The sequence below is a fragment of the Canis lupus genome, chromosome 32 (assembly GCF_011100685.1).
Source record: "Canis lupus familiaris isolate Mischka breed German Shepherd chromosome 32, alternate assembly UU_Cfam_GSD_1.0, whole genome shotgun sequence".
NCBI classification, from domain to species: Eukaryota; Metazoa; Chordata; class Mammalia; order Carnivora; family Canidae; genus Canis; species Canis lupus.
This window is the reverse complement of record NC_049253.1, coordinates 38,550,223-38,562,776: the sequence shown is the minus strand read 5'-3', so window position 1 is coordinate 38,562,776 and position 12,554 is coordinate 38,550,223. Positions and strand designations below refer to the sequence as shown.

General features: G+C 35.3%; 1 protein-coding gene across 8 annotated transcripts in view; it reads right to left on the bottom strand.

The window, feature by feature from the left end:
- CCNI (cyclin I) overlaps nt 1–12,554 on the bottom strand; it is a 37,788-nt gene that overhangs the window by 22,926 nt on the left and 2,308 nt on the right. For 6 of the 8 annotated variants that reach the window (XM_038582376.1, XM_038582379.1, XM_038582383.1 and 3 more), the window contains one exon: nt 9,820–9,976. The exons of 1 other annotated variant lie outside the window; for it this stretch is intronic. In XM_038582376.1, the coding sequence (XP_038438304.1) occupies nt 9,820–9,933 (114 nt within the window). In that variant the 5' untranslated portion in view covers nt 9,934–9,976. Of the gene's footprint in view, nt 1–9,819; nt 9,980–12,554 lie in introns of all 8 variants that reach the window. One more of the 8 variants, XM_038582378.1, reaches the window with a different exon arrangement.

The window sequence follows — 12,554 nt, the reverse complement described above, 5'->3', positions numbered from 1 at the left end:
TATTCCCCAAATGAATGAGAACATATAATGTTTGTCCTTCTCCGACTGACTTACTTCACTCAGCTACAAACTATTTTAAAAATCATTTGAGCCGCTATATGCCAACAAATTAGGCAATCTAGAAGAAATGGATGCATTTCTGGAAAAACCACAAGTTACCAAACTGGAACAGGAACAAATAGAAAACCTGAACAGGCCAATAATCAGGAAACTGAAGCAGTCATCAAAAACCTCCCAAGACACAAAAGGTCCAGGGCCAGATGGCTTCCCAGGGGAATTCTATCAAACGTTTAAAGAAGAAACAATACCTAAACTATCAAAGCTGTTTCAAAGGATAGAAAGGGAGGGAATACTTCCAAACTTGTTTTACGAGGCACCATTACCTTGATTCCAAAACCAGACAAAGGCCCCATCGAAAAGGAGAACTACAGACCAAGATCCCTGATGAACATGGATGCAAAAATTCTCACCAAGGTGCTAGTCAATAGGATCCAACAGTACATTAAGAAGATTATTCACCATGACCAAGTAGGATTTATCCCTGGGATGCAAGGGTGGTTCAACATTCATAAAACAATCAAAGTGATAGATCATATCAACAAGAGAAAAAACAAGAATCCTAGGATCATTTCAATAGATGCAGAGAAAGCATTTGACAAAAGACAGCATTCTTTCCTGATCAAAATTCTTCAGAGTAGGGATAGAGGGAACATACCTCAGCATCTTAAAAGCCATCTACAAAAAGCCCACAGCGAATATCATTCTCAATGGGGAAAAACTGAGAGCCTTTCCCCTAAGATCAGGAACACAACAGGGATGTCTACTCTCACCACTGTTATTCAAAATAGTACTAGAAGTCCTAGCCTCAGCAACTAGGCAACAAAAAGAAAGAAAAGGCATTCAAATTGGCAAAGAAGAAGTCAAACTCTCCCTCTTCACAGATGACATGATACTGTACATAGAAAACCCAAGACTCCACCCCAAGATTGCCAGAACTCATACAGCAATTCGGCAGTATGGCAGGATACAAAATCAATGCCCAGAAATCAGTGGCATTTCTATACACTAACAATGAGACTGAAGAAAGAGAAATTAAGGAGTCAATCCCATTGACAATTGCACCCAAAAGCATAAGATACCTACGAATAAACCTAACCAAAGAGGTAAAGGATCTATACCCTAAAACCTATAGAACACTTCTGAAAGAAACTGAGGAAGACACAAAGAAATGGAAAAATATTCCATGCTCATAGATTGGAAGAATTCATACTGTGAAAATGTCTATGCTACCCAGGGCAATTTACAGGTTCAATGCAATCCTTATCAAAATATCATGGACTTTCTTCACAGAGTTGGAACAAATAAACTTAAGATTTGTATTGAATCAGAAAAGACCCCGAATAGCCAGGGGCATACTGAAAAAGAAAACCGATGCCAGGGCATCACAATGCCAGATTTCAAGCTGTGTTACAAAGCTGTGATCATCAAGACAATATGATACTGGTACAAAAACACTCAGATCAATGGAACAGAATAGAGAACCCAGAAATGGGCCCTCAACTCTACAATCAACTAATATTCGACAAACCAGGAAAGAATATCCATTGGAAAAAGGACAGTCTCTTCAATAAATGGTGTTCGGAAAATTGGACAGCCACATGCAGAAGAATGAAACTAGACCGTTCTCTTATACCAAACACAAAGATAAATCTCAAAATGGTTGAAAGATCTAAATGTGAGACAAGAATCCATCAAAATCCTAGAAGAGAACATAGGCAACAACCTTTTTAACTTAGCCACAACAACTTCTTGCAAGACACATCTATGAAGGCAAGGGAAACAAAAGCAAAAATGAACAACTGGGATTTAATCAGGATAAAAAGCTTCTGCACAGCAGGAGAAACAGTCAATAAAAGTAAAAGACAACCTACAGAATGGAAGAAGATACCTGCAAATGACACATCAGATAAAGGGCTAGTATCCAAGATCTATAAAGAACTTATCAAACTCAACACCTAAGAAACAAAAAAAATCCAATCATGAAATAGGTAGAAGACATGAACACACATTTCTCCAAAGACAACATATACATGGCCAACAAGCACATGAGAAAATGCTCCGCATCACTTGCCATCAGGGAAGTACAAATCAAAACCGCAATGAGATACCACCTCACACCAGTGAGAATGGTGAAAATTAACAAGACAGGAACCAACAAATGTTGGAGAGGATGTGGAGAAAGGGGAACCCTCTTGCACTGTTGGTGGGACTGTGAACTGGTGCAGCCACTCTGGAAAACTGTGTGGAGGTTCCTCAAAGAGTTAAAAATAGACCTGCCCTATGACCCAGCAATTGCACTACTGGGGATTTACCACAAAGAGATGTAGTGAAACGCCGGGACACCTGCACCCCAATGTTCATAGCAGCAATGTCCACAATAACCAAACTGTGGAAGGAGCCACGATGTCCTTCCACAGATGAATGGATAAAGAAGATGTGGTCTATATATACAATGGAATATTAATCATTAAAAGGACAAATACCCATTTTCTTTGACGTGGATGGAAGTAGAGGGTATTACGCTGAGTGAAGTAAGTCAATTGGAGAAGGGAAATCATATGGCTTCACTCATACGGGGAATATCAGAAATAGTGAAAGGGACCATAAGGGAAGGGTGGGGAACTGAAAGGGAAAAATTAGAGAGACAAACCATGAGAGCCTCCTAACTCTGGGAAACAAAGGGTTGCAGAAGGCGAGGCGAGGGGTTGGGGTAACTGGGTGATGGGCAATGAGGAGGGTACTTGATGGATGAACACTGGGTGTTATACTATACGTTGGCAAATCGAACTTCAATAGAAACAAAACAAATCAACAACAACAAAAAGACCTAAAAATTAACCAGGCATGACAAAAGAACTAAGTGACCAAAAACCAAGAGAAAAAAACAAACAAACAAACAAACAAAAAAAAACGACCTAGATCTTTGAATACCAGAAAAGGACTTAACATATAACACAAGAAAAGTGGGAAAAGAGATGAAAAGATGAAGAATTTCACTAAAGACAAGATACCTATAAAAAAATCTAAAAAGAAATTATAAAACTGAAAAACATAGTAATGCAATTAAGAATCCAATATGTGGATCCAACAATAAATCAGACATAGTTGGAAAATTACACTTTGAGGGAAACTTAGTTTTAAATGTATATATTAAAGCATAAGAAGTGGAAAATCAATTATTTAAGCATTGACCACAAGATAAAAACAAATTACACTAAACAAAAGCAGATAAAGAAAATAAGAGCAAAACTTAAAAAGAAGGCAAATGTACAACTGGGAAAAAACTAAGGAAATGAAAACTAAGGTTCATAGTGATAAACTTTTTTAATTTAAAGAGGTATTATAAATAACTTTACAAAAATAACTTAACAATTTAGATGAAATAAATTCCTTAAAAAACAATTTACTGAAACTGAAATAAGATTTAAATAAAGACCTGATTAGTCTCACATTTACCAAGAAATTGAATTATTAAATACTTTCCCACAAATAAATCTCTAGGCATGACAGTGGAACCTTCCTACACTTGAGAAAGAAGTAACAACCCAAACAAACAGAAAGAAAGCTTTTTAAAGAAAGCAGGAATGTTTCCTAACTCATTTTACAAAGCCAGCATACTTTATTATGAAAACCTGACAAAGGACAAACCAATCTCACCCATGAAGGCAATTGCAAAAATCCTAAGCAAAATGTTAACAAAATCCAATGATGTAAAAAATGTGACACCTATTTATAGAAAGAAATCTCTTGACAAACTAAGGCAGATAATCTGATAAAGATGATCTAAGAAATATATAACAAATATTATACATGATGGTAAAATGCTGAAAACTTCCCCCTCAAACTAAAACTGAGACAAGGACACCTGTTACCAGCATTTATGGGGTTCTGGAGGCCCTCGCTAATTCTATAAAACAAGAAAAATAAAAAGTATTATGAACTGGAAAGGAAGAAATAAAACAATGATTATTCACAGTTAACATGTCTACGTGTAATATACAGAAAATACAAAAGATTCTGGAAGCTAATTTAGTATAGTCAATATATAAAAATATTTTATTTCCATATACCAGTTTATAGAAACAGCATATTAAAAAAATGAAAAATCTAAATAAAAATTAAAATTAAAAAATGAAAAATCTATAATACTATTTCTAATAACCTCAGTAAGATTCAAATATCTAGTAATAAACCTAAACTACCAAATATTATAAATCAAACTGACGACCAGGGCTCTAGGGTACTTCAATCAGTTAAGTGTCTGACTCTTGATTTCAGCTCAAGTTATCATCTCAGGGTCATGGGATCAAGCCCCACAATGGGCTCCAACCTCAAGAGGGAGTCTTCTTGTCCCTCTTCCTCTGCTCCTCTTCTCTCTTCTCTCTCTCAAATAAATAAATAAAATATTTTTTTTAAAAAAAAGGAAAAGGAAGGAAACTGAAGACCAACTTTAAAGAAAATGGAGAAATATTCTATGTTCATTAATTGGAAGGCTCATATAAACATGTCAATTCTCCCCAAATTGACTGACAGATTCAATAATCCCATTTTTAAATGACAAGTATATTGTAAAATATATATGGAAGAGCAAGGGGCTAAGAATAACCAAGACAATCCTGAAAAAGAGAACAAAATTTATGCCTAAACACTTATGATAATGCTATAATAATTAAGGCAGTATGGTTATGTAAAGAGTGGCAAATGGTCCGATGACAAGAGGCAAGAAACAGACACACAAATATACTCACAGGTTTACAGTAGTCGCTTGATTTATTACAGAAGTGCACTTCAGGGAAGTGGGGAAAAGTGTCTTTTTAATAAATGGTGTTGGTTCTCTGTATGAAGAAAAATGATGGATTTCTACTTCACACCATAGCCGCCCCCCCCCCAAAAAAAAATCTCAACTGGAATATAAATCTAAATGCATGCAAAGGATGAAACGATCAACTTTGCAGAAGAAAACACAAGGGAGTATCTTCACTACATCGATTAGACAAATACTTCTTTAAAAAAGGAAAAAAAATTGATAATTTGGTCATTAAAAATAAAGAACTTCTTTCTATTCATGAAAGTCAACACAGTTGAAGACGTGTAACGCACCGTCTGCAAACAAAAGAACTCCTATAAAACAATTAACAAAAATAGAGACAACTCAGTATAAACCCAGATGGAAGATGTGAATAGACATTTTACCAAAAGAGTAAATCTAATGGCCAATAAACATATGAAAAGCTGAACTTCCTTAGTTATTCAAGAAAAGCAAATTAAACCCAATGTGATACTATAATACACTTTCCAGAATAACTACAATGAAAAGACAATACTAAGGTTGAGAAGGATGTAGAGCAACTTGAGACTTTCATACTCTGCTAGAAGGGGTAAAAAAAAATAAAATTTAAAAACCCATGGGATAATAGTGGTATAACAACTCTGGAACAATTGGTGGTTATGCACTAAAACTGATATACACATATTCTAGGTTCTAGCAATTGCATCCCTAGAAATATACCCCCCCACACACACAAAATGCACATATGTGCATGCACAAGAAGAGGACTTTCCCACTGAGACATGCACAAGATGTCACAAATGACCATCAATAGAAGTGATAAATTCAAAGAATTATACATGGCAATGAGAATAAATTAATTATGGCTACACGAAGCAACATAGATGAATCTTACAGAAAAAATATTAAATAAGAGGCCAGTATATACTCTATGATTCAATATACATGTGTGTGAAATTCAAAACCAGGAAAAATTAATCTGTGATATTAGGACAGTGTTTTCTTGGTGTAGGGGAGTAGATGGTAGTAACTGCAAGAGGACAGAAAGAGGCTTCTGCAAATATAGTGGTATATTTTACAGTTGTACACTTACAATCTATGTACTTTTCTGTACATTACACCTCAAGAAACTGTTTAAGAAAATAAAAAAGAGAAACCATCCTGCAGGGTAAATAGATTTATTTATTTACCAAATCCGCAGTATACAAAAATGACAGAAGTCAACATATTAGATAACAATCATAATTTTAGAGCTAGAAAAATGGGTCAGAATCAACAATTTTAAATTTAATAATAACACCATACCCAGGTCAAAACCTAAAAAGTACATATAGCACAAAGGAAACTTTGCTTAAAACTTGAGGCAACAAGGTTTTAAAAACAAGTTCAGTAAGCCAACATGACATTGCTGCCAAAACAATAATAAAATTTGGGGCTAGTTCAACAAAATTATCAAGCCAAGATAAAGCGAGGTAATAGTTTCACTTCATTGCTCATTAATGACTACAAATGAAATGTCACAACTTAAATGCTAAAAAGAGTGTATCTAAGAAAAAAAAATCTAGGGCAGTAAAAGAGAAATCTTGTCAATGGTTAAAAAACAAGGGATGTTCAATCGGAAAAGAGAGGACTTTGTGGGCCTAACACATCTTTGAGTAGGTAAAGGGCTACCATTTAAAGATTTATTCTGTATTGCACCAGTGGACAAAACTAGAATATGTGGCCACTAGAAAGAAGCAGTTTTCCAGTTAAATTTAGGAAAATCTTTCCATAATTTATAGTTTTCCTACAGTAGAATGGACAAAGTAACCAAAGTAGAGAATTGCTCATTAACCACTGTGTGGTTAGAGTAAATCGGTGTCTTCCAAAACTAATGCATATTAATAAAAAAGTGCAGCTTTTTTTTTTTTTTTTGAGATTTTATTTATTTATTCATGAGAGACACAGGCAGTGGAAGAAGCAGGCTCCATGCAGGGAGCCCAACATGGGACTTGATCCCAGGTCTCCAGGACAACGCCCTGGGCTGAAGACAGCGCTAAACCGCTGAGCCACTTGGGCTGCCCGGCAGCTTTTTAAAATACAAATTTCCACAATTGCCACAACCTAACAGGTCTGGATGAGGCGTGGAATCTCTGTAAGAAGCCTCCTGAGTGATTCTGATGCCCTCAGTAGCCCAGAGGCTTGAGATCCTGTATTCCGAAACCACATAATTGGCCTTCAAGATTCCTTAGAGTTCTAATGAAACCATCTGATGGTTTCTTTCTAATGAAAACCATCTTTTTTTTTTTTTTTAAAGATTTTTTAAAAAATATTTATTTATTTATTTATTTATTCATAGAGACACAGCTAGAGAGAGAGAGGCAGAGACACAGGCAGAGGGAGAAGCAGGCACCATGCAGGGAGCCTGATGTGGGACTCGATCCCGGGTCTCCAGGATCAAACCCCGGGCTGCAGGCGGCGCCTAACCGCTGCGCCACCGGGGCTGCCCTGAAAACCATCTTAATAGCTTGAAACAGAGTTTTACTTTTGCAAATCAAAAGCACCTTAGGCAAAACATAGAGTATCTTTTTCTTTTCTTAAAGATTTTATTTATTTATTCATGAGAGACACAGAGAGAGGCAGAGATATAGGCAGAGGGAGAAGCAGGCTCCTCAAGGCAGCCCCATGTGGGACTAGATCCGGAGACTCCAGGACCATGCCCTGAGCGGAAGGCAGAGGCTCCACCGCTGAGTCACCCAGGCATCCCAAACATAGAATATCTTCAAAGTGTATGTCACTTTGACAAGCCTTCAATTTTTTCTCCCAAATCCATATAATAAAAATCCTGTGTACCTGAAAGCACTACTATATCAAAGAACTTATCTAACCTGGACTAATTATAAAGAAATGGTAACGTTCACTTAACAGATGTTTACTGGAAGTTTATTATATGCCAGTAAACAAAAATGATACAACCCAATCCCAAGGGAACTCACCATCAAATCATCAGGAAATTATAATACTGTGTGTTATCATAAAGGAAGTAGAGTGCACTGTGGGAGCACCCAGAAAGGGAGAGATAAGTATGCAATATTCTTGTGTGACCTCTCTGTCCTAAACCTGAAGGGGGGGGAGATACAAATTAAAAGAGAATTGGAAGAGAATGATCCAAAGGAAGAGCTTAGGTAGAGAAAGAAAGATAAGGAAACTGAAGGAAAGAAGAGAAGCCTAACAGAAAGCTTTAAAACATTTTACTTTCCATTTTTACAAGCCCTTAAAAAAATATTTGGAAAGCTAGAGAAGTATGTATATGGCTTAAGGACAAGACTTTTTTTTTCTGCAAGCAATCAAGGAGGGAAATCATGGTTAGAAGCAATAGTGGAAAGAGAAATAGAAAAGCCAGTCTCGCAAAGTGGCAAAAGAAAATAAAGAAATTAGAACTAAAATAGGAAAGTAATAGACAACTGTCCTTGGGGTTTATTGTAGCAAGCGGTTTGACCTCCTACAGCTTTTTACTCTCATCCCAATCTTATCCCCATCAGAACAAACCCACCCACATTTTTCAGAATTAACTTTGGCTTCTACTTGACATTACTAAAGGCAAACCCTTAAGGAGATCCTTCTTGGAAACTGTAATACTGTTCTATTCTCTGGTATTAACTCAGTAATATTTGTTAAATCACCAACAGAAATAGGCCAGATTAAGTGATAATATAGCAATGTACTATAATCTTGGTAGAGTATCACCTTCAAAGACCATGTTGTAAAAGAATATTATCATTGGTTACATGCTGACTCAAGAAGAAGAAAGAAAGAAATGGTTCTTTAAGCCAGCTCTGTCTTAAAGCTTTGAAGCTTACCAGAATATCAGAACATAAGGGTAGGAATTTCTATTTTTCTCACTGGTATATATATCCCCAATGTGTAGATGTGCTCAGAAGATAGCAGATACTTAATGAACATTTACTAAATGATTGAATTTCCAAGTAATCTAAAAAAATCACACAAACATAGAAAAATAAAAACTGAAAAACAAAGTATAATGGAAAGACAACTACCCCAGGCTCAAATTATACCTCTACTAAAGTCTTGAGCAAAGTGGGAGGGACTACTACCTATTTCAAAGGATATAATAAGATAGTAAATGTGATAGCATATGTAAATGCTCCTAACTTAAAAGATATTCACTCAGGTTAACTAATTTTCAATCTGCTAAATGACAAGTAAGTAACAGTAAATGCAAAACATATTTCATCAGCTTATGAGAAAGAATGACAGAATAGGTTAGTAGAAAATGCATAGATTTCAATAACCTATGAAAAAAGGTTAACCTAAACCAAAGAAGGAATTTAGATATTTGCTATTCATTTACCTATAAATCAAAAGTCAAAATTTTCTTGACCACTATTCTTTATCCCAAATACAGTGCTAGGTACTAGGGATTAAAAAGAGCTTATACAATAAGCTTTGGGAGTGCATAAACTTGTTATTTGTCAAAAGTAACACTGATAGGATTATATGACAGAAGCATAAAGATTTCTGAAAGTTCATAGAGTTAACAATAATTGAGAGGTAGGCCGGCTATCTCCCTAGAATTGTCCAACACTGGCATTACCTTAGTAGCTTACTTGAACTTGTTATAAATATGCAAGACAGACAGAACAATTTTTTGTTTACTAAAGATAATTTCAACTTCCATAGCTAAATATATATCTAAAAAAAAAAGTTTACTACCATTAGTACTGGACTACAAAAAGAGAACACATTTATCTCCTAAGGCTGTAACTCAGATAACAAAATAAGCAAACAAACCCCAAAAATTCATTCTTGTTTGTTTCAGAATGAAACAAGGAGAAGCTTCTCAAATAAAGAATAGAACATATCCTTTAATGGTATATATTTCTCCAATGCGGTGTCAAGATATCACTATATGACAGTAGGTCGCTTATTTCTAAAAGAAGTCATCTATCTAGAGTGATAAGAAAAATTACCTGATTTGTAGGCATTTTTGGCACATTCACCTTCCACATCTGGGCTTCCCTAGAGATTGCCTTTTCCAAGAGGAAAGACAATCTCTGGTTTTCCAAAGGCCCTGGAAACTTCATGATATCCTTTGGATCTGCCTGCCTCCCAGCCTGATGTAGCTACCTATAAAATCAAACATAAAAAAATGCTTTTTTCTTTAATTATAAAATACATGTGGCATGGCATTAATATGTTGGTTCTCATTAAGCAAGTCATAAAACAAAATAAGAATGTTATGAGGCAGTATAGGATTTTACAGCTCTTTAAAACATCATATATTAAAATGTTACAATAATAATCAGTTACCTAAATATATTTGCTTTAAATTTGAAACTCAGTTGTAAAGAGAATAAAAACATGAACCATATAATTGATAAAACTTATAGACTCTGATGAAAATACATTATTAAGTCTCACACTATGTCAACAAATTTTAAATCGTGGGCTTTTTATACTAGCAATTCTTAGTAGTTGTCCCAAATATTCCTCTTAAAAACCTAATCAGATAAGATACTAACCTTTTCCTTCATTAAAAAAAATTACATCCATTACATTACATTAAATCCCACCCATTCCCATATAATCAGTATAAAACCATCTTTCTTTGTGCTTTCAATACAGCATCCACTAGCTACACATATGGCTATATTAGAACTGAATAAAGTTAAAATACAATTCCTCAGTCACACTAGCCCCATTTCAAATGCTCAATAGCCATGTGTGATTAGTAGACACTGCATCAGATAGAAACGTTCCTTTTCTTCACTATTACTGCAAAAAGTTCTACTGGAGAGTGTTGATCTAGAAAACTCAACAATAAGGTGAAGGGCCCTCTAAAATGAGCAAGTCTAAAGGGCAGGCTATCTAGATCGCTGTGGTACAACTGAAGTCCAGGAGAGATGTCCTCTGGTTTAAAAAAAAAAAAAAGAAGAAGAAAGAAGAAAGAAGAAGAAGAAGAAAAACTAGAGATTTGAGAGGTACAACCATGTGTAGAAAATTGGATCGAGAAGCTGAAGATACAGCAAGACTCAACTAGAGGTGATGAAAGGTAAGGAACTGAAAATGTCATTAACTTCAGAAAAAAAGATTATGCGAGAAGGCAAATGTAATAATATACCATGACATTTACATACCAGTGATAATGAAAATACTGAATAAGGGCTTTAACAAATAAACAAAAAAAACCCGCTCTGGGAAGATGAGAGGTGTCAGATGATAAGAGGTGTAGAATGAGCATCACTTCTTTACATGTCACAGTTGGCAAACCATAAATAATACCTAAAATTGAAATATCAAAAAACAGTAGGGCAAATTATTTGAAAATATGATCTTAAACAAGATAAACCGATAAGCACTCAGAGGCTAACCTGTGAGAAAAGGGTTAGAAAGTCCAGCAGCAGGATGCTGTTCTTCATTATAGACCTCATTTAACTACATTTTCCAAATGAAAAGCTCTGATTTTTTAAGTAAAATTTACAATTAATTAAAAAAAAAAAAAAAAAAGTAACAGGGACACCTGGGTGGCTCAGTGGTTAAGCGTCTGCCTTTGGCTCTGGGTGTGATCCCAGGGTTCCAGGATGGAATCCCACATTGGGCTCCCTGCAGGGAGCCTTCTTCTCCCTCTGCCTGTGTCTCTTAAGAATAAATAAAATCTTTTAAAAAATTAATTAAAATACTTTTTTTTAAAGAAAACTTCAATTTTCATGGTGCCCTCACCCCCCCCACCCCAACTCCAGGTACTATCCCTTTCTTATTCATCACTTCACATACTTGGCCTACTTGCTTGCTATTCAACATACTGCAGACTACCTCTGGTTAACTGGATTGTATTTTTTTCATTTTGCTTCTTTAAACAATTGAGTTTTTGCAAATTTCCTATAACGAGAATTAAGTACTTTTCATACCAAGAAAAAGTAAATAAGAGAGAGGGAAAAGAAATAATACCTAACCCCCCCCCAAAAAAAAATTTTCAAAGAAGTTAATCTTTAACTTAATTAACTTCTAAGAACTCTTGATTCTCTAAATTGGTATGATTTCTCTCCCTTCTGAAAGGAGTTTCCCACTATTTCCCGTATGAAATGATAAACATTAGGAAAATATATCTACCAGTATTATCTTTTTATCACTCATAGAATCTTGATGAAACAGGGACTCAACCCAAGATTGGTTTCCATCTTTGTAGCCAAAAACAAAACAAACCCAAGTCTAAACTTTTCATAAGCCAATTCTTGAAATATCTGAAGGTGGTTACCATGCCCACCCATTCATCTTTTCCACAGCTTCAAAGCACTGTTCAAGATTTCCTGACATTGGGACACCTGGGTGGCTTAACAGTTAAGTGCCTGCCTTCAGCCCAGGGCGTGATCCTGGGGTCCAGGATTGAGTCCCACATCATTGGGCTCCCTGCTCAGTTAGGAGTCTCCTCCCTCTGTGCCTCCCCCCATGCTCTCTCTCAAATAAATAAATAAAATCTTTTAAATAAAGATACTAGTAAGTCAGATAATGATACAGTAAAGAAAGCATTACTTGTGTTTTACTTAATGATAACACACAATCCTTTTTCCTACACGTAAAATATTTATGTAAAATGAAATCTGCTGAATAAAATATAAAGTATAATTTTACTGTTTTAAATACTAGAACTTTATACTTGTATCTTATTATTTTGTGCCATTAGTCATATTCAGAACTTTGAATGCTT